Source organism: Octopus sinensis, linkage group LG10, assembly GCF_006345805.1.
Source record: "Octopus sinensis linkage group LG10, ASM634580v1, whole genome shotgun sequence".
NCBI classification, from domain to species: Eukaryota; Metazoa; Mollusca; class Cephalopoda; order Octopoda; family Octopodidae; genus Octopus; species Octopus sinensis.
Window position 1 is genome coordinate 71,085,141 of NC_043006.1, and position 22,008 is coordinate 71,107,148.

The 22,008-nt window shown below is 39.2% G+C and overlaps 1 protein-coding gene across 1 annotated transcript in view; it reads right to left on the reverse strand.

Annotated features, from left to right (window-relative positions):
* Positions 1-5,020: 5,020 nt before the first annotated feature.
* The window catches only part of LOC118765224 (homeobox protein ARX-like), a 98,499-nt gene continuing 81,511 nt past the window's right edge, over positions 5,021-22,008 (reverse strand). Inside the window, exon 3 of the mRNA XM_036506959.1 lies at positions 5,021-5,513. Coding sequence (XP_036362852.1) covers positions 5,329-5,513 — 185 coding nt within the window. The 3' untranslated portion in view covers positions 5,021-5,328. The remainder of the gene's footprint in view (positions 5,514-22,008) is intronic.

A 22,008-nucleotide genomic window follows, 5' to 3' on the forward strand; every position in this document is an offset into this window, starting at 1 on the left:
CATATTGCCAAGGGTCTTGGTCACTTGTCATTTCTTGCCTGAAGCCCAACATTTGAAGATCATACTTCACTTTGTTGCTCACCTCCGTGGAGCCAACATGAGATGTGATATGTGTGTTTAAAATATATACTGTATTTTGAAATAATAGCATGAAATTCAGTATAAAAAAAAAATTTCCATGCTGGTGGCATGTAAAAGGCACCATTTGAGCGTGATCATTACCAGTGTCGTGTTACTGGCACGTGAAAAAACATTCAAGCGAGGTTGTTGCCCGTACCACCTGACTGCCCCCCATGCTGGTGGCACGTAAAAGGACCCACTACACTCGGAGTTGTTGGCGTTAGGAAGGGCATCCAGCTGTAGAAACTCTGCCAGATCAACAGTGGAGCCTGGTGCAGCCATCTGGTTCACCAGTGCTAGCATGGAAAGTGGATGTTAAACGATGACGATATATATATGAAACATGACAGCTTAAAAATTTGTTAAAATATGTATGTAGTATAAATCTAGAGGACAATGCAGGCAAATATGGAATTAGCTTAACACTTTAATGAGAAGTGAAGAAAATGTCTTAACATTTAGTGTGTCCCTCATCAGAAGAAAGAAACAAAGTGGGAAGGTTTTTGTTTAGAAACGAAGGGATGGGGAAACTTCCTATGGGATGAGGGAGTTGATGGAGGTTGGAATAAATATGTAGATGAAAGTAAAAGGGTATCTGGCTTTGGAAGTGTGCAGAAGTATCATTTTTGGGCATACAAGTTGGTGTATATAGTGTAAACATTCAAACATTTTCACTTCCAAATACTGCTGCATTTCACATGGAAGATTTGGTTGTCTAAAGTCATCTTGGTGTATAATTCAACCTGCCTTTGTTGGTTTGAAAAATTCTGTTTGTATGCCAGAAAATAAAGTTAATGGGTGCTGTGTTATTGGTAGTATGAAAAAGTATGTGATGAGGGCACTTACACTACAATATCATTCTAAAAATAAAACTGTCACATGATCATAGTTTTGATGCTTCAAGACAATTCATGATTAATTCAAAGCAATATGAATAAATAAGCATTGCATTTGCCAAAATGTTAAACTAAAATTTTAAGTAAAAGAATATGAATTCAGTGAGAAGTTAATGGAATTCCTTTTTTTATTTGTTTGTCACTGGACTGTGGCCATGCTAGGGAACGGTAGTGAAGGGTTTAGTCAAACAAATTGAACTCAATAAAACCTAAATTACAGGGATGCAAACAAAGCAACAGTGTCGAGCAATGGTGGGACACACAAACATGTAAATGTCTGATAAAAACAAGTGCTTAATACTGCATTGGTGGATAGAATTTATTTGTGATTTAAAGTTGCCCTTGGTTTCATGTTTAGAAAAGTAGGAAAACCTAGTGTGAAGAATTTTTCAAGCCAATCTCATGGTAGAAAGGTGTTCACAAAAATGGAGACTAACACCTTTCCTCCATGTGATTGGCCTGAAAAATTAAGACACTAGGATATTTTCCTACTTTTCTTCACATGAAACCAATGGTAGCCTTAATTTACAAATAAAATTATATCTATATATTGTGTCTTCTGCTGTAGCCTTGTGAGTGGATTTGGTAGATGGAATCTGAAAGAAACCCATCGTATATATGTGTTTGTCCACCCCAACATCGCTTGACAACCGATGCTGGTGTGTTTACGTCCCTGCAACTTAGTGGTTCGGCAAAAGAAACTGATTGAATAAGTACTAGGTTTACAAGGAATAAGTCCTGGGGTCGATTTGCTCAACTGAAGGTAGTGCTCTAGTATGGCCACAGTCAAATGACTGAAACAAAAGAGTATCATATATATTTATATATATATATACATACATGTACATGTATATATACATATATGCACACAGTTGTTTCAGTCATTTGATTGCGGGCATGCTGGAGCACTGCCTTAAAGACATCGACCCCCCCAGGACTTATTCTTTCTAAGTCTGGTAAATATTCTATTGGTCTCTTGCTGAACTGCAAAGTTATGGGGACATAAACACCAACATCGGTTGTCAAGTGTGGGTGATGGGGGACAAAGGGACATATATGATAGGATTCTTTCAGTTTTCGTCTACCAAATCCACTCACAGGGCTTTGTTTGGCCCAAGGCTATAGTGGAAGACACTTCTCCATACATTTTGACCAGCTTCTTTATCAGTTGTTCTCTGATTTCACCAATTTCTTCTCGATATCTGGACACTGACAACACATCCAAACTTGTGATATTCTGAGAGGCTCTACGGATTTTTATAGATAGGGGAGTTATCTCCCTTGTCAAACATCGTTGACTGCATGACAAGAACTGGCAGAAACGTTAGCACGCCGGGCGAAATTTCGTCTGTCTTTACGTTCTAAGTTCAAATTCCGCCGAGGTCAACTTGGCCTTTTATCCTTTTGGGGTCGATAAATTAATTACCAGTTACTCACCGGGGTCGGTGTAATCGACTCAATCCCTTTGTCTGTCCTTGTTTGTTCCCTCTATGTTTAGCCCCTTGTGGGCAATAAAGAAGTAAGAACTGGTGAGGAGGATATAAATGGTTGCCTCTACTCTACTGTAAGGTCCCCTTTGATATAGCAGAACTCAGATATTGATTGTGGCAATCCTTCATCGGCGGATGATATTACTCATGGATCAGTCTATAGGTTATTATTACGCATTGACGAGAATCTACTCCTACCAGTTAAGACTTTTCATTATTGAGCAATGTTTACCAATTTAGGCAGTGATGCCAGTATGACAAGAAACTTGCATCCCATCCACATGGTTTCAGGTTCTGTCTCATTACATGACTTCTTGGTATCGACTATAGCTCCAGGCTGACCAAGGATTTGTGAGTGAATTTGGTTGACAGAAACTGAAAGACCATTTTATATATGTGTGTATATATCAGTCATAGATGTGTGGTAAAAAGCTTGTTTCCCAACTACATTTCTGGGTTCAGTTCCACTGTGTGGCACCTTGGGCAAGTGTATTCTGTTATAGCCTTGGGCCTACAAAAGCCTTGTGAGTGGATTTGGTAGATGGAAACTGAAAGAAGCCCATTGCTTGCACACGTGTGTGTATACATACATATATATATATATATATATATATATATATATATATCAGTATTTCACAGAAGTATGTACACCCCTAAAAAATTTCAGTAAAATTGCCATTACACTGATAACATCGAAAGAAATCAAACGAAATTTACACTGAATAAGATATATGTGCAAACATTATGCAAATTTGGAACACAAAACAATAAACATTTTCAAAGATATGAACGAAATATTAATTTTGAATTGATACAAAAATATGTACACCCTAAAAGATTATTTGCTATATTCAATATTTGGTATGACCACCCTTGCTTTTAATAACTGCATTAAGTCTTCTGGGCATAAAGTCAACTAAGTTTCTACATATAACTGATGAAATTGATGTCTTTCAACTGTATTACATTGCGGGTTTTTTTCTCTCCCCAAACTTCCTTTTCAAAACACTCCACAGATATTCTATTGGGTTTAAATCAGGTGACATGGTAGTCTGAGGCAATAACTTTATCTTTTTATCTGATAAAAACTTAGTCGTCATTTTTGAAGTTTGTTTAGGGTTGTTATCATGGAACATAGAATGTCTTCCTAATTCCTTGATGCTTTTTAAGATTGTTTTCTGCAATATACTCTTTTACTTGTTTCAGTCATTTGACTGCGGCCATGCTGGAGCACCGCCTTTAATCGAGCAAATCGACCCCAGGACTTATTCTTTGTAAGCCCAGTACTTATTCTATCAGTCTCTTTTGCCGAACCGCTAAGTGACGGGGACAACCAGCATCGGTTGTCAAGCAATGCTAGGGGGACAAACACACACTTATATACATATATACGACAGGCTTCTTTCAGTTTCCATCTACCAAATCCACTCACAAGGCATTGGTCGGCCCGGGGCTATAGCAGAAGACACTTGCCCAAGATGCCACGCAGTGGGACTAAACCCGGAACCATGTGGTTGGTTAGCAAGCTACTTACCACACAGCCACTCCTGCGCCTATGTCACAATAAAGCCTTGAATCCATTGTTCTCTCAGTAAATGTGAGTCCTCTCACACCAGCTGCACTCATGCATCTTCTGCTGCCATGTTTCATTGTAGACATGGTGAATTTGTCACTGTTACCTTCACCTGGTCGTTGCCATACTCATTTAATACTATCTGACCCAAACTAGTTGATTTTAGTCTCGCCAGAAAAAAAAGAATACTTTAAATACTTTAAAATAAAGTGTTAGGTGAGTACAGAGCATGATATTAACCATTTAGTATTTAAATTGGCTGCATCTGGTCAAAATATTCTGTGTTTTAGGTTCAAATTGGCCAGATCTAGCCTCTCGTACCTACCCTACAATGCTACTCTAAAAAATTTACAGTCATCATCATCATCATTGTTTAACTTCTGCTTTCCATGCTAGCATGGGTTGGATGATTTGACTGGGGACTGGTGAACCAGATGGCTGCACCAGGCTCCAATTTGATCTGGTAGAGTTTCTACAGCTGGATGCCCTTCCTAACGCCAACCACTCTGAGGGTGTAATGGGTACTTTTACATGTCACCGGCACGAGGGCCAGTCAGGCGGTACTGGCAACGAGCACACTCAAATGGTGTTTTTTACGTGTCACCTGCACAGGAGCCAGTCCAGCAGCACTGGCAATGCCCTTGCTCGAATGTTTTTTTCCACATACCACCAGCACAAGTGCCAGTAAGGCGGTGCTGGTAACGATCATGCTTGAATGGTGCTTTTTACATGCCACTGGCATGGAAGCCAGTTAGCTGCTCTGGCAACGATCACACTGGCTATGAAATAATGTACTGTGAACAAATAAGCCTTACATTTGATAGAATAACCTGAATGCCAAAAAGTTAAGCACTGGAACAGGAATTTCTGTTCTTTTTTCATTCAATTATCAATATTTTTATGAATAAAACTGAAAATAATTCTGTTTTTGGTTGACACTTTTCTATGAACAGACAACAGTCAAATCTCTTGGAAGCAAAAATTGAAAGAAATTTTTCTTTTCACAGCAATAATTTTATTCATTAACTGTGCTTAAACTAAGAACACATGGCACGGCAAAAAATATGTATAAATCATAATAATAATAATAATAATGATAATATAATGTTAAAAACACCAGAAAATAAAAATAAATGAATGGTTGTAATACAATATATATATATATATATGTATATATATGTGTGTGTGGTGGTGTGGTGTATACCAGTATGTTGATGGCGGTGACTCTGCTAGCAGTGTAGTGGAAATCTCACTGAGATGTCACCAAAAACTGGGAGTGTTCTTTTGCTTTGAGGCGGAGTTGTGACAAACTGGCTGCACCACTTGTCATTTCTGATGTCCTGTATTCTGCTGCTGCTGCAGCTATTGCTCCTCCTCCGGCCTGCAGGCAAGAAGTGTTCATCATTGATCCATTGCTGTCACACACTGCTCTTCCTACAAAAACAACAACAGTATTTTAGAAAAGGATTACTTCATGCTCTCTCTCTCTCTCTCTCTCTCTTTCTCCCTCTCCCTCTCCTTCCCATTACTATTTATTATTATTATTATTATTATTGAGTGAGAGAGCAGTGCATGCCATCAAAGTGACATTGGGGTAAAATATACAAAGCCCAGTATACCCATCATGACTACCCGTCTGATAAGGGTACACCAGGCACATGCATCACAACCATATGTGCGCGACATGGTGATCTCATATCAAGATAAACAGTGCATGACCTTGCAGGTGGGGCCCAGTTAGAATTTTCTTCTGGTCGAGTAACCCGTCCCACTCAAAAGGTCCCTGAATAAGGGTTGTTTAAGGATGTTGAACGAAACACCCATGTTTCCAGAAGTGAATCATTCAAACCCCAAAGAATCCCTCTCATCACATGGCTATGATGCCCTCCCCCACTACTTCTGCTCGTGATCAGAGATGCACATATCGTCAGCCACTAAGGGACATACGCAACTGGTTAAGGTCAAACAACTGATAAGCATATCTGTGGTATTGAGCAGAATATTTGCTGTAGCCCATCTTTTATACCAAGACAAAATAATGTACATGATAACACTTCTAATCAGTTAAGATAAGAGACCATCAGATCCATTGCCTAGTACTGCATCAAGGAATTCATTATTATTATTATTATTAAGGCAGTGAGTTAGAATCGTTAGTATGTTGGACGAAATGTTTAGCGGTATTTCTCCCAATGTTATGTTTTGAGTTCAAATTCTGCTGAGGTCAACTTTGCTTTTCATCCTTCGGGGTCGATAAAATAAGTACCAGTCAAATATTCTGCTCAATACCACAGATATGCTTGTCAGTTGTTTGACCGTGACCAGTTGAGTATTTCCCTTAGTGGCTGATGATATGTGCATCTCTGATCATGAGCAGAAGTAGTGGGGGAGCATCATAGCCATGTGATGAGAGGGATTCTTTGGGGTTTGAATAATTCACCTCTGGAAACATGGGTGTTTAATTCAACATCCTACCCCACTCAAAAAACTGCTGGCCCTCTGCAATAATTTAAAAACATTATTATTATCAGAAGCTGGCCCCATGCCATTAAAAATGGCAGCTAATTGTAGTATTTTTTATATGAATATGGATAGTAAGTCAAATAAATACACTTGTCAATATTATGTAGTGGCTGTCTTTTGAGATTTGAAATCAATCATCGTTTGTTACTTCCCTTGTACATACACACACATACAAACATTCACATACTTCCCTCGTACATATACACACATATACTCACATAGAGGTGAAACGCTGTTTGATTTTTCTTTTCAGCATTGAATGTTCACCATCCCACTTCCATTGCACACACACACAAACATTCACATACCTCCCTTTTACATACACACACATATACTCTCAGAGTTGAAACACTCCCACTACCAGTTTGCTATCACCCTTTCCTTCCTTCCTTCCTTCCTTATTCATCTATCACCCCCTCGTTTCTTATTCATATGTTGTGACGGAGAAAAACACAAGAGTATTATTATAGTAGATTATTAAGATGGCGAGTAGATGGAATTATTAGCATGCTGGACAAAATGCATTCCAGCATTTCTTCCAACATGTTCTTTCATCCTTTCGGGATCAATAAATTAAGTACCAGTGAAACATCGGAGTTGATGTTATCGACAGGTCCCTTCACCCAAAATTTAAGGCTTTGTGGATGATTGTTGTTGTTGTTGTTGTTGTTGTTGTTGTTGTGGATGATTGTTGTTGTTGTTGTGGTTGATTGTTGTTGTTGTTGTTGTTGTTGTTGTTGTGGATGATTGTTGTTGTTGTTGTGGTTGATTGTTGTTGTTGTTGTTGTTGTTGTTGTTGTTGTTGTTCTGCCGAGGGCATCTTTGCCTTTCATTCTTTCAGGGGTCAATGAAATAAGTATGAATTACACACTGGAGCCGATGGCCTTGTGCCTATAGTAGAAAGGATTATTATTATTATTTGGTTTCCCGTCATGCAACAGGTTTTTCAAGGTGTCATCTTCTCCCCATCAGATCCATGTGGACCACAAAATATTGATATAACCCTCCAGACCTCTTGTTCCACAAATCACCGACCAACAATATAAGTAAGTCCGGTACTTTTAGGTTCTCTCACCTCATTAAAAAATTGGGTTATTTCCCCACTAAAAAATCGAGTTAATGTGGCGACAAGAGATTGGATTAAAAGTGCTAGATCCTTTTAATTCAATACTTCAACACATTGTTGACTTTTGACCTCCTTAATTGATGTGGTATGATTTGTTATCAAAATGTTATTAGATTCAATAATACGTTTAATTTTTCCAGTTTTCATGTTTATTATTTTTTCAGTTTCGTATGATTTGTTATAAAAATATTATCAGATTCAATAAGACGTTTAATCTTTTTGCTTTTCATGTTTATTAATTTTTTCATATTTTTTTGTTTTATTGAGGGTTAAACAATTTTTTTAGTTGGAGGAGATAACCCAATTTTTCAATGGGGGTCAGGTAACCAAAAAGTACTATAGGTCCTTCCAAGTTAGCCTGTTTGATCTGTCAGGAGTAACTACTCTATAACTTCTCCATAACTTCTCATACAGTGATAAGATCCCTCACAAAGACGGGAAACCAGTCTACAAACGTGCTTGTCCCAACTATCTGTTGAGAACTAATATGTAACAAAAGCCAGTTATTGTGATCACTTTAGAACGAAATTTCATTGATAACAATAGCAGATGGATTACATAATGAGAAAATATAGAATTTGGGACCCACACTCATTTTGATAACAATAACCAATAAATAGCATCTGTGATTATTACAAATAGCTGAATCTGGTTTACTGAGTGAAAGCGGTTGTCTCCCTTGCGTAGTGTTTTGTCTTTGTACAACATTGTCAAGATGACTTCTTGGTAGGAATGAAAAGTGCGCGCGCGCAAGTGTGTGTGTGTGTGTGTGCATTCATTTATACATTTATTCATACATATCATCATCATCATCGTTTAACGTCTGCTTTCCATGCTTGCATGGGTTGGACAATTTTGACTGAGGGCTGGTGAACCAGATGGCTGCACCAGGCTCCAATCTTGATTTGGCAGAGTTTCTACAGCTGGATGCCCTTCCTAACGCCAACCACTCCGAGAGTGTAGTGGGTGCTTTTTACGTGCCACCGGCACGAGGGCCAGTCAGGCGGTACTGGCAACGACCACACTCGAATATATATATATATAATGTATATCCAAGTTTGCCTATATATATATATATATATATATATATATATAATATATATACTCTTTTACTTGTTTCAGTCATTTGACTGTGGCCATGCTGGAGCACCGCCTTTAGTCGAGCAAATCGACCCCGGGACTTATTCTTTGTAAGCCCAGTACTTATTCTATCGAACCGCTAAGTGACGGGGACGTAAACACACCAGCATCGGTTGTCAAGCAATGCTAGGGAGACAAACACACACATATATATACATATATACGACAGGCTTCTTTCAGTTTCTGTCTACCAAATCCACTCACAAGGCATTGGTCGGCCTGGGGCTATAGCAGAAGAGACTTGCCCAAGATGCCACGCAGTGGGATTGAACCCGGAACCATGTGGTTGGTTAGCAAGCTACTTACCACACAGCCATATATATATATAATATATATATATATATATATATGCGTTTGTATATATATTTTACTTGTTACAGACTGCGGCCATGCTGGGGCATCACTTTGAAAAATTATTTTTCGAATGAATCGACCCCAGTACTTATTTTTTTGTTAAGCCTGGAAACTTGTTCTATCAGTATCTTTTGGCGAACTGCTGGTTGACGGGTATGTAAACACACTAACACCGGTTATCAAGCGGTGGTGGCACACACACTATGATTAAGGTAATCCTTTCTACTATAGACACCAGGCCCAAAATTTTGGGGAGGGGGATAATCGATTATATCGACTCCAGTACTCAACTGGTACTTAATTTATCGACCACGAAAGGATGAAAGGCAAAGTCGACCTCGACGGAATTTGAACTCAGAACGTAAAGACGGACGAAATGTTGTGAAGCATTTCGCCCGGCGTGCTAACGATTCTGCCAACTTGCCACCTTTACGTTTACATAAATAATAGAAAATGGAATGAGCGACATTTAAAAATCACTACAATTGTTTCAACGTATTTTTACACCCGTAGTGCATCGGTGATATGTTGTGTAATCATTATCATTACTCCATGGTGTAAAATGCACCTCCTCAGGTGGTAATTTAAATAAATCCATCGTCAGATCCTACTGTCATTTCTCTCCGTGTGAGAATGCGTACCCAAAGTATATTCTGTATTCATATCCTACTGTATGTAGGATATATATACACGCTGTCGGTATCCTACACACATCATATCGTCTTCATTTATAATATAGCGGGTTCGGTACCGCTTTTTTTAAATGTAAAGTTGTTCTTATCCAAGAAATACCAAAATTTCCCGCCAATCTTTGGATTTCCTTTTTTCCATTTTATCAGACATTGGACAGTAAAGTCTTTCTAGATTCTTCCTTTACCTAGAATTTGTTCTGTGATTGCTAGGAATATAAGGCGGCGAGCTGGCAGAATCGTTACCGCGCTGGACGAAATGCTTCGTGGTATTTCGCCCGTCGCTCCGTTCTGAGTTCAAATTCCGCCGAAGCCGACTTTGCCTTTCATCCTTTCGGGGTCGATAAATGAAGTACCAGTTGCGTACTGGCGTTGATCTAATCGACAGGCCCCCTCCCCCAAAATCTCAGGCCTTGTGCCTATAGAAGAAAGGATTATTGCTAGAATATGAAGGCGTGTGGTTTAGTGGTTAGGGTAATCAGCTGAAAATCGCAGGGTCGTGATTTCAATTCCCGGCGACGCCTTGTGTCCTCGAGCAAGACACTTTATTTCATGTTGCTCCAGTCCACTCTGTTGGCAAAAATGAGTAGTACCCTTATTTCAACGGGCTAGACATGTCACACTCTGTCACATTGAATCTCCCTAAGGACTACTTTAAGGGTACGCGTGTCTGTGGAGTTTCCAGCTACTTCTACGTTAATTTCACAGGCAGGCTGTCCCGTTGATCGGATCAACTGTAACGCTCGTCGTCGTAAGCGACGGAGTGCCACTTATGGTAGGACCAAATCAAACGTGGACGCAGTGACGTCAGCTGTTTATTGCTTACAACTAACCTTTAACATTGTTTTTTTCCTTGGGCTGTAGGACTCAGTAGGTCAGTTACCCATTTCCCATGGCGCGTAAGTGACCGAGGTCATAACTTTAGGTGAAGGCATGGCTGCGTGGTAAGACGTTTGCTTCCTAGCCACACAGTTCCGGGTTGAACCTCATGCGTGGCACCTTGGGCATGTGTCTTCTACTATAGCCCCAGGTCGACTAAAGCCTTGTGAGTTGATTTGGTTGAGGGAAACTTAAAAAAAGCCCGTCGTGTGTGTGTGTGTCTTTGCGCCTGTGTTTGTCCCTTACCACCGCTTGACAACATGTGTTGGTGTGTTTACGACCCAGTAAATTAGCGGTTCGGCAAAAAGAAACCGATAGAATAAGTATCAGGCTTAACAGAAAATAAGTCCTGGCGTCGATTCATTCGACTAAAAATTCTTCAAGGCGTTGCTCCAGCATGGCCGTAGTCTAATGACTGAAACAGGCAAAAGATAAAAGAGAAAATTTTTAGAGGAGGGGACAAATCAGCTCCATCGACCTCAGTACATGGCTGGAACTGTATTTTAATAGACCCCGAAAGGATGAGAAGCAAAGTTTAGCTCGGCGGGATTTGAACTCAGAACGTAAAGAGCCAAAAGAAATGGCGCTTAACATTTTGTCCAAGGTGTTAATGATGCTTCCAGCTCTCCGCCCTTGTAAAATAATGGCACAAGGCCAGCAATTTTGGTTGTTAGGAGGAAGTCGATTACATCAACAACTGGTACTTAATTTATCGACCTCGAAAGGATGAAAGGCAAAGTCGACCTCGGTGGAATTTGAACTCAGAATGTAGCGACGGGCGAAATACTGCGAAGCATTTCGCTCGGCGTGCTTACGATTCTGCCAGCTCGCCGCGTTTATAAAATTAAAAGTCCTTTATTGTGGAATAAATTCTCGTGAGGTGAATCTGCCGACGAGGTTTCAATTCCTGGCTTCTTCGTTCTTTCATTTTTCTCTCTGTTTTTAAGCCAGGAATGTTTCCGTGGAAAGAATGGCATCAAATTTCCATTTACCATTTCTTCCCATAAATTCCAAGTCGCTTGTTTCTTTTATTTTGCCTAATCGAAGAAACCCAGGAGGTCAAGACCAGTATATCTGGTTTCAATTCCTTGTTGGAACTGATGTCTCCGCTGGGCCGCTTCTCATCTGAGTTATTCATCATTTATCTTTTACTTGTTTCAGTCATTAGACTGCGACCACGCTGGAGCACCACACTGAAAAGTTCAGTCGAACAAATCGACACCGGTATTTGTATTTCTTTTTTTAAAGTATGGTACTTATATTATCAGTCTCTTTTGCCGAAACGCTAAGTTACAGGGACATAAACAAACCCACACCGGTTATCAGGAATGGGGTTACCGGGAGTACAAACAGACACAAAAATACACACACACACACACACGCACACATACGCACACACACATGATGGGCTTCTACACAGTTTCCGTCTACCAAATTGAGTCACATGGTATTGCAGCTATAGTAGAAAAACTTGCTCAAGGTGCCGCCCAATGGGGCTGAACTAGAAACCATGTGGCCAACTTCTTAAGGCATAAACAGCCATGTCTGTAGTAACATTTTCATATTAACACATGGCCCTAACTGATCATAATAACTCAACATCATTGTTCGTTTCCATCATAGTTATTTCTCGTAATAATATCTGTAGCGCAGTGAGGGCATTCATGCCAGTTCTGAGCATGTGTGACATATAATGGCTCTCAACGGGAGCGAAAGATACGGACGAACGAAATGACTAAACTACTGTCTCGACAATGTTTACATGATGAAGTCGGCTAGAAAGCATCTTAATTTTAATTGGCTGATTCTGAAAGGAGGAGATATTTATTCACTTGGCTCCTATTGGTTATTCCTCATAAAATAAGGTTGTCTAGTTATTTATGAAGGCGTGGCTTAGGGATGCTGGCAGCAACTATTGTGGGCGTGAACAAAGGTCGGAGGCATTTATTGCTGTGGGTGTTATTTTCATGGAGAAGCGTTTAATTCTGTGATAGCGGCTGCTCCTTGAAGTGTTTCAGTTATTGGACTGCGGCCATGCTGTAGCATCGATCCCAGTGCTTGTTTTTATTTCTAAGTCCGGTACTTATTCTATTAGTCGTTATTGTCGAACTTTTATGTCACAGGAACGTAATCAAACCAACAGCGGTTGTCAAACGGTGGGGAAAGACAAATAGAAACACCAGGGCACACACACACACACACACACACACATACACACCACACCACACACTCACGCCACACACACACACACACACATTACACACACACTCACGCCACACACACACACACATTACACACACACACACACACACACACACACACACACACACACACACACACACACACACACCAGAGTAAGCACATAAATGTGAAACAAAGTGGTAGAAATAGTACTCGAATACCGAAGGTAGAGTAATAATCTTTAAGCTGTAAAGACATCACAAAAACTGTTACTCAGAGTTTCACGTTCCCGTTCGTTGGACAGTTTTGGTTGAGAATAGAACAAAAATAAGGTTATATGTATATATATACAATTATATCGATATAACATTATTTTCGTTCCATTCCCAACCAAAACTGTCCAACTAACCGAAACGTGAAACTCTGAGTAACAGTTTTTGTGATGTCTCTGCAGTTTTATTAATAAAGTGTGTGTGTGTGTGTTTGTGTGTGTGTGTGTGTGTGTGTGTGCGTGTGCGTGCGTGTGTGTGTGGCTGCATAGTAAGAAGCTTGCTTCCTAATCACATAGTTCTGGGTTCAATCCCACTGCGTGGCACCTTGGGCAAGTGTCTTCTACTACAGATTCTGGCCGACCAAAGCCATGTGAGTGGTTTTGGTAGACGGAAACTGAAAGAAGCCTATCATATATATATTATATATATATATATATATATATATATATATTATATATATATATATATATATATATAATATATATATATATATATATATATATATATATATATATATACCTGTGTGTGTGTATATCTATGCGTGTGTGTGTTAGTGTTTGTGTTTGTCACCTCTCCACCATCGCTTGACAACCCATGTTGATGTGTTTACGTTCCCGTGACTTAGCGGTTCGGCAAAAGAGATCGATAGAATAAGTACTCGGCTTAAAATAAAATAAGTCCGGGGGTCGATTTCTTCGATTACAAAAAACTCCTTTAATGTGGTGCTCCAACATGGCCGCAGTCAAGTGATGAAACAAATAAAAGAATAAAAGAATATATATGTACATACATACATACATAACGGGCTTTCCCACAGTTTCCGTCAGTAGAATTCACTCACAAAGCAGTTATCGCCTTGCGGCTATAGTAGAATCTCTTGCTCAAGGTACCACATGGTAGGATTGAACATGAAACTGCATGGTTACAAAGCGATCTTCGTAACCGCACAGTGATGCCAGCGTGTGGACTGACTATCTTCCAGACACACCGAAGTGGTGGGTGTGGTGTGGACTGACTATCTTCCAGATACACCGAAGTGGTGGGCTTGGTGTGGACTGACTATCTTCCAGATACACCGAAGTGTGGGCGTGGTGTGGGCTGACTACCTTCCAGATACACCGAAGTAGTGGGCGTGGTGAGAACTGACTCTTCCAGACACACCGAAGTGGTAGGCGTTTTGTGGACCGACTATCTTCCAGACGCACCGAAGTGGTGGGTGTGGTATGGACTGACTACCTTCCAGATACACCGAAGTGTGGGCGTGGTGTGGACTGACTCTCTTCAAGACACACCGAAGTAGTGGGCGTGGTTTGTTTTTTATTACTCTAAGGCCGCTAAGTCAAATACCAGTTGCATACTCGGATCGATTAATAGTAATAATGTCTGTTGATTTCAACATAGTCGGGTGAAAATTTTAGCTACGATTTTTAGCGAATCAAGGTTCCTAATAGACATAAAGAGACGTTTGCAAGTGAGAGAGGTCAACTGTGTCAGTCATCCTTAAATAGTAATATATTTATACAATCGTTACACACTGGATACAACAGGGATTATAACTTATATACACGCTGTGAGAAAAACAGGGTGTATAACTGGAGAAATTATGAAATAGGGAAGGTAAAAATATGTATATATATATATATATATATATATATATATATACAAATTGAGATAGGGGTTGTAAATGCAACCCTCCATGGGATAACAAATATCCAATATACTGCTAGTGAAGTACCCAACATAGTTAATACATAAATGTTAAGAACTGCGATGCAATTAATTCATTTACTGTATTATATGGGCAAAGGTAAAATGTTTTACCACAAATTCATAATACAAAATAAGAAAATGGAGAAATACATCCAAATCAAATATCAATTACCAGATAATACCCAATCACATACTTTATTAAACCACCACATAAGAAACTTTAAGGTCAAACATAATAATGTAGAACAAAACAGTGTACATAAAGGAGTAATGTTATACAATAAGTACAATATGTATAAGAGAATATAAATATAAGTAAATATAAATATAAATATAAACTACTAGGATATTTTTGTAAATGTCTCATTTATAACTACATATTGACCTACCGTAAATGGCTAATATAAGTAAAATGAGACATACTTATCTGCATGGCCGAAACAGCTGTAAGATGTAGTCTATATTTATATTTATATTTACTTATATTTATATTCTCTTATACATATTGTACTTATTGTATAACATTACTCCTTTATGTACATTCCTTTATGTACACTGTTTTGTTCTACATTATTATGTTTGACCTTAAAGTTTCTTATGTGGTGGTTTAATAAAGTATGTGATTGGGTATTATCTGGTAATTGATATTTGATTTGGATGTATTTCTCCATTTTCTTATTTTGTATATATATATATATATATATATATATAATATATATATATATATATATACGCTATAGGTATATATTCTTTTATTCCTTTATTCTTTCATTTGTTTCGGTCATTTGACTGCAGCCATGCTGGAGCACCGCCTTTAGTCGAACAAATCGACCCCAGGACTTATTCTTTGTAAGCCTAGTACTTATTCTATCTGTCTCTTTTGCCGAACCGCTAATTTACGGGGACGTGAACACACCAACATCGGTTGTCAAACGATGTTGGGAGGGGACAAGCACAGACACGCAAAGAAGCACACACATACACACACACACACACACAAACATATACGACGGGTTTCTTTCAGTTTCCGTTTACCAAATCCACTCACAAGGCTTTGGTTGGCCCGAGGCTATAGTAGAAGGCACCTGCCTTAAAGCTCCACGCAGTGGGATTGAACCCGGAACCATGTAGTTGGTAAGCAAGCTACTTACCACACAGCCACTCCTGCGCCTATGTGTGTAATTTATATAGACACGTGGAAAGATCGGGTGTATAATTATGCATAAACACCGGAACAATAAGGGTATATAATTTTGCACAAACACTATATAAAAGGTATGGACAGGGTATATAGCTGTGGACAAAGACTATGCAAATTCGGGGTATATAACAAACATTATGCAAACATTATGTTATGGTTAGGATATAACACACACACGCGCACACAGCATGTATTAAGACGCTATGATATTGATTTCAATATTTGGCACAAGGCCAGCAATTTCGGGTAGGGGGTATAATTCGATTACATCGATTCCAGAGTTCAATTGGTACTTACTTAATTGACCCCGGAAGGAATGAACGGCAAAATCGACCTCAGCGGATTTTGAACTCAGAACGTAAAGACGGACGAAATGCCGCTAAGCCTTTTGTCCGCTGTTCTACCGATTCTACCAGCTTACTGCGTTATAAAGACGTTATGATAGTGACAGGAAATAAACGCTATGCTTTAGACACAGCACAACACGCACGCACACACACGCACGCACACACACGCACGCACACACACGCACACGCACGCACATACACGCACATACACGCACATACACACACACGCACATGTTTTCAGAAGATTAGATAGGATGCTGCGAAGAATCATATGATTGGAAAGATCAATTGCTGATCGATAAATCTATAAATGAAGATGGGCAAAGGAAAAATATGTGTCTGAGAACGGTATGGCTCGACTACCGGAAATCCTTTAGACTGTATTTCACTATATATGGATCCTTGAAATACTAGTGAGGAATAAGGTAGCATCAATAATTCTGTCTACTCTAGCCACAAGACCTTCAGTCTTTTTAGTAGGGGAGAGGAGGGGGGTTTGTTAGTCGATTACATCGACCTCAGTACTCGACTGGTATTTATTTTATTGAACCTCGAAATGATGAAAGATAAATTCGACCTCGGCAGGATTTGAACTCAGAACATAAAGGAATGAAAGAAATGCCGCTAAATATTGTTAGACAATAAAGAATACCTCTTCAGGCATGACAAAATCGGGAATTACATACGTTGGAAGTTATGTTAGCACCATGAAAAGGTACGGCATACGCATACCTCAGAAAGTGAAAAGGCAACCACACACTGGGATATGTCAATACACGCAGACAGGGCGATCAAAGTTAATGGACCAGATATTGTTATCAAGGACAATCAGGAAAAGAAATGCCTCCTAATCGACTTTTCTTATTTCTTTATTGCCTACAAGGAGCGAAACATATAGGGGACAAACAAGGACAGACAAAGGGATTAAGTCGATTACATCGACCCCAGTGTATAACTGGTACCTAATCTATCGACCCCGAAAGGATGAAAGGCAAAGTCGACCTCGGCGGAATTTGAACTCTGAACGTAATGGCAGACGAAATACCGCTGAGCATTTCGCCCGGTGCGCTAACGTTTCTGCCAGCTCGGAGCCTCCTAATCGAATTTTCTACCAGTTCGCCGCTCTGGGTATCACCAATAATAAGAAAATACACGAAACATGTTACGAATAAATGGCAAACAGTTTTGCAGTTACAGCCCATAGAGGAAATTATAGAAACTAAAACCATTCCAATTAAAAGAGGAATATTCTAAATGGGCTCTATCTCTTACAGTCCTTCTCTGTCCGGCGTTGATGCCTTTAACCGACATACAAAACAGAACTGGATGCGGATACAAATATGGCAAGTCTTTATTAAGTATCTTTTGCATATGGATGATCTCAAATGCTGAAAAAACCGTAAAGAATTGGAAACATTATTGCAGACAGTTCATGGATTTACCAAAAAAAAAATAAATATGAGATTCGTCTTAGGAAAGATGTACAAAAGAACATTAATTAGTTAAGAACATTAATATCACAGCAGATAGAGAAACTGAGATAAGAGAATTAGATCAAACACAGACATACAGATACTTCGGAATCAGTGAACTAGATAGTAAACGACACATACAAATGAAAGAAAAGATTAGGAAAGGATGTTGTAGACGAATCAGATTAATATTTAAGACAAAGCCAAATGCAAAGAATATGGAAAGTGGCATCTTGTAGCTGTTCCAGTAAAAAGTTACAATTGGACACTAAATGATCTAGCCAGACAGGAAAACGGAAGATAACGATTGCATTTAGAACACGCCATACAGAATATGACATTGGGAGACTATATTTACCATGAATACAAGCTGGTAGGAGCCTTGTACAACTAAAAAAAAAAAAAAAAAACTATTGCAAAAATCCACTCTCGGAATACAAAGATATCTAGTACAGAATTATGGAAAATTAATACAAATAGCTATGAAACATGAACAAAAAAGCTTATTCTGTCTTCAAGGAAACATACAAATACGAAAGAAAAACACGACTACAGAAATCGTAAAGCAGTTAAAATCTGAATTTAAATTGGGCCTACAGAATGGCATGATACAACAATGACAAGAAAAGGCCCCACAAGTTCAATACTAGAAAATGAAAAGAAGAGAAAGAAACCCCACCCCAACCCACCCCACAAAAGTCAACATTAGCTGAGGAGCTTAGAACTCAAAGCATAAACCGAAGGGTTTTTGGTTGCCCTTTAGAAATCACTAAAATCATATTATGAAGCAGAATATATTGTGATGGGGAAGAAACAACCAAATTACCCCTGGTTGTCCAGTGTTAGACAATAAAGAATACTTCTTCAGATATGACGAAATCGGGAATTACATACATTGGAAGTTATGTTAGCAGCATGAAATACCAGCAGAAGAGGTACGGTATACGCATACCTCAGAAAATGAAAAGGCAACCACACACTGGGATATGTCAATACACGCAGACAGGGCGATCAAAGTTAATGGACCAGATATTGTTATCAAGGACAACCAGGAAACGATATGCCTCTTAATCGATTTATCAGTTACCAATGGATGATAACGTATCTCTGAAAGAGACGGAGAACTTATCTAGATATAAAGATCTCGAAATAGAGATAACCTGAATGTGAGGCCTGAAAACAGAAACATTCCCTATAATTATAGGTGCTTTAAGAATGATCAAAAACATACAGACAAAGAGATAACTATAACACAAGGACATAAAAATATGCATGAAATATAGAAAATAGCGCCGCTAGGAACCGCACACATCTTATGTAGGGTAATTTCAATACAGTTAAAACAACAAAACCAACACAAAACACTGCACATGCTGAAGGTGCACAGAGCTGCACTTGGTAGTGCCGTGAAAGCACGCAATACGGATAAGTTAACTGAATAAAAGCAATAACAATAATGTTCCCTTCTACTATAGACACAAGGTCTGAAATTTTGAGGGAGGGGAATAGATCGAGTACCAAACTTCTGGATCAAACAGCTAGTTGATATACATGGAGATATGTCATCAGCATACAACGAAGTCATGAAAACCCCAGAAAATAGCCCAGACTGGTTGACACAGGGAGTGACACACCTAATGCCAAAAACAATGACCCAGAAAACCCAAAGAACTATAGACCAATCACCTGTCTACCAACAATGTATAAAATATCAACATCTGTAATCACTGAATGAACATACACATTCCTAGAAGAAAACAACCTACCACCACCTGAACAAAAAGGTTGTCGAAGAGGGAGCTACGGATGCAAGGACCAATTGCTCATAAACAAAATGATCCTTGAAGACTGCAAAATCAGGAAAACGAACCTGAGCACATCACGGATCGACTACAAAAAGGCGTTCGATAGTATACTTCCCTCATGAATTCTAAAAGTGGTGGGAGTATACAAAGTATACCCAACTCTCATCATGTTTATGAAACACAGTATGAATATATGGGAAACTACGTTGACGCAGAACCATTCCAGTGGATCAATAACAAGCAGACCAATCAAAATCAAAAGTGGTATCTTCCAAGGGAATCGCTGTCACCCTTAATATTCTGCTTGGTACTGGCACCATTAAGTACCATACTCAACAAAACCGGGTATGGATATGAGATCAAGAAGAAAAAAGGGAGTCATCTGTTCTACATGGATGATCTGAAAATGTATTTAAAAAATGACGAACAACAAGAAGGTCTACTTGCTACGGTTAAAAAGTTCAGTGATGATATCAGGAGGCAGTTTGGACTGGAGAAATGCGCGAAAGCTACTTTTATAAGAGGCAAAATGACATATTCTGCGGATATCCACGTAGATACAGAAGCAAGAATCCGAGCATTGGACTATGAAGAAGCATATAAATACCTTGGCATAGACGAAAGTAACGGCATAAAATATTCAGCAATGAAAGAGAAGATTAGAAAAGAGTACTACAGGAGATACGGTTAGTAACAAAGACTGAACTCAACGCTGCAAACAAAACAGAAGCCATTTACACTCTTGCAGTACCAATCGTATCTTACAGTTTCAACATAATCAACTGGCAAATGAGCGAAATAAGGAAGCTAGACTCCAAGACCAGAAAACTACTAATCATGGTTCGAATGAACCACCCGAAAGCGGATATGAACAGGATTTATTTAGCGAGAAGTATGGGAGGAAGAGGACTAACTCAATTAGAATTATCTTACAAAACCACCACTGTAGGGTTAAATACATATCTTGAGTTGTCAAAAGATCCTCTAATGAAGCTTGTGCACCAGCATGATAAAGTAAAGAAGCTATACTCGGTATACAAAGAATCCGTACAGTTTAAGAAACAACTGATGACGGAGGAACCTAGGATGAAGGCGAGTGGGAAAGTAACCCAGTTTTCTAAAAGAGTTAAGGAAGAGATGAAAAAACAAGCCCAGAAGAAGAGCAAAGAAGAATGGCTAGAAAAACCGATGCATGGCCAATACCCATGTAGAGTGAACAAACCCAACGTAGAAAAACGAGATACTCATGTATGGATGAAGAGCTCAGGACTGAAGGCTGAAACCAAGGTTTTATCATATCAGCACAAGATCAAAGCTTGGCAACCAGGGCTTACCACAACAAAATAATGAACAATGACACTGATCCGAAAAGCAGAATGTGTCATGAACAGGATGAAACAGTGGACCACATCTTAATTGGATGCACAGCGCTTGCAAAAACCCAATATATTCATAGACACGATAGAGTAGCGCAATATATCCATTGGAAGATATGGTAAATACTACCAGCTTCCAACTTCAGGAAGGTGGTACCAGCATAAACCTGAAACTGTGACCGGAAAAGATGATGTAGCAGTACTCTGGGACATGCCAATTGATACCGATAAAGAAATCAGGACAAAGATGGGAAGAATAAGAAATGTTTAATGATAGATGTGACAGTACCATCAGAGAGAAACGTGTCCATTAAAGAAGTTGAGAAGTTATTTAAGTACAAAGACCTAGAAATAGAAGTGACCAAGATATGGGGAATGAAAAGCAGCACAGCACCAGTGGTGATTGGAGCATTAGGACTAATTAAAAAGGGCCTTGATAAGCAGCTCAACAAACTCCCTTGCAGTGTTAACGTGGGAGAACTTCAGAAAATGGTGTTGCTATGTTCCGCACACATTTTACACCGTGTACTCTCCATGAGTTGAGGACCTGCTGTAACCTTAGTGTCAAGGGATGACCCCGGTTCAGCAGAAGACAACGGACCATATCTTATTTTAAAACAACAACAACAGCAATCCTTTCTACTATAGACACAAGGCCTGAAATTAGTGGACATCAGTGTTCAACAGGTACTATTTTATCGACCCGAAAGGATGAAAGGCAAAGTCGACTCCGGCGGAATTTGAACACAGAATGTAGCGACGGGCGAAATACCGCTAAGTATTTCGTCCAGCGTGCTAACGATTCTGCCAGCTCGCCATCTTAATAATAATAATGATAATAATAATAATAATAA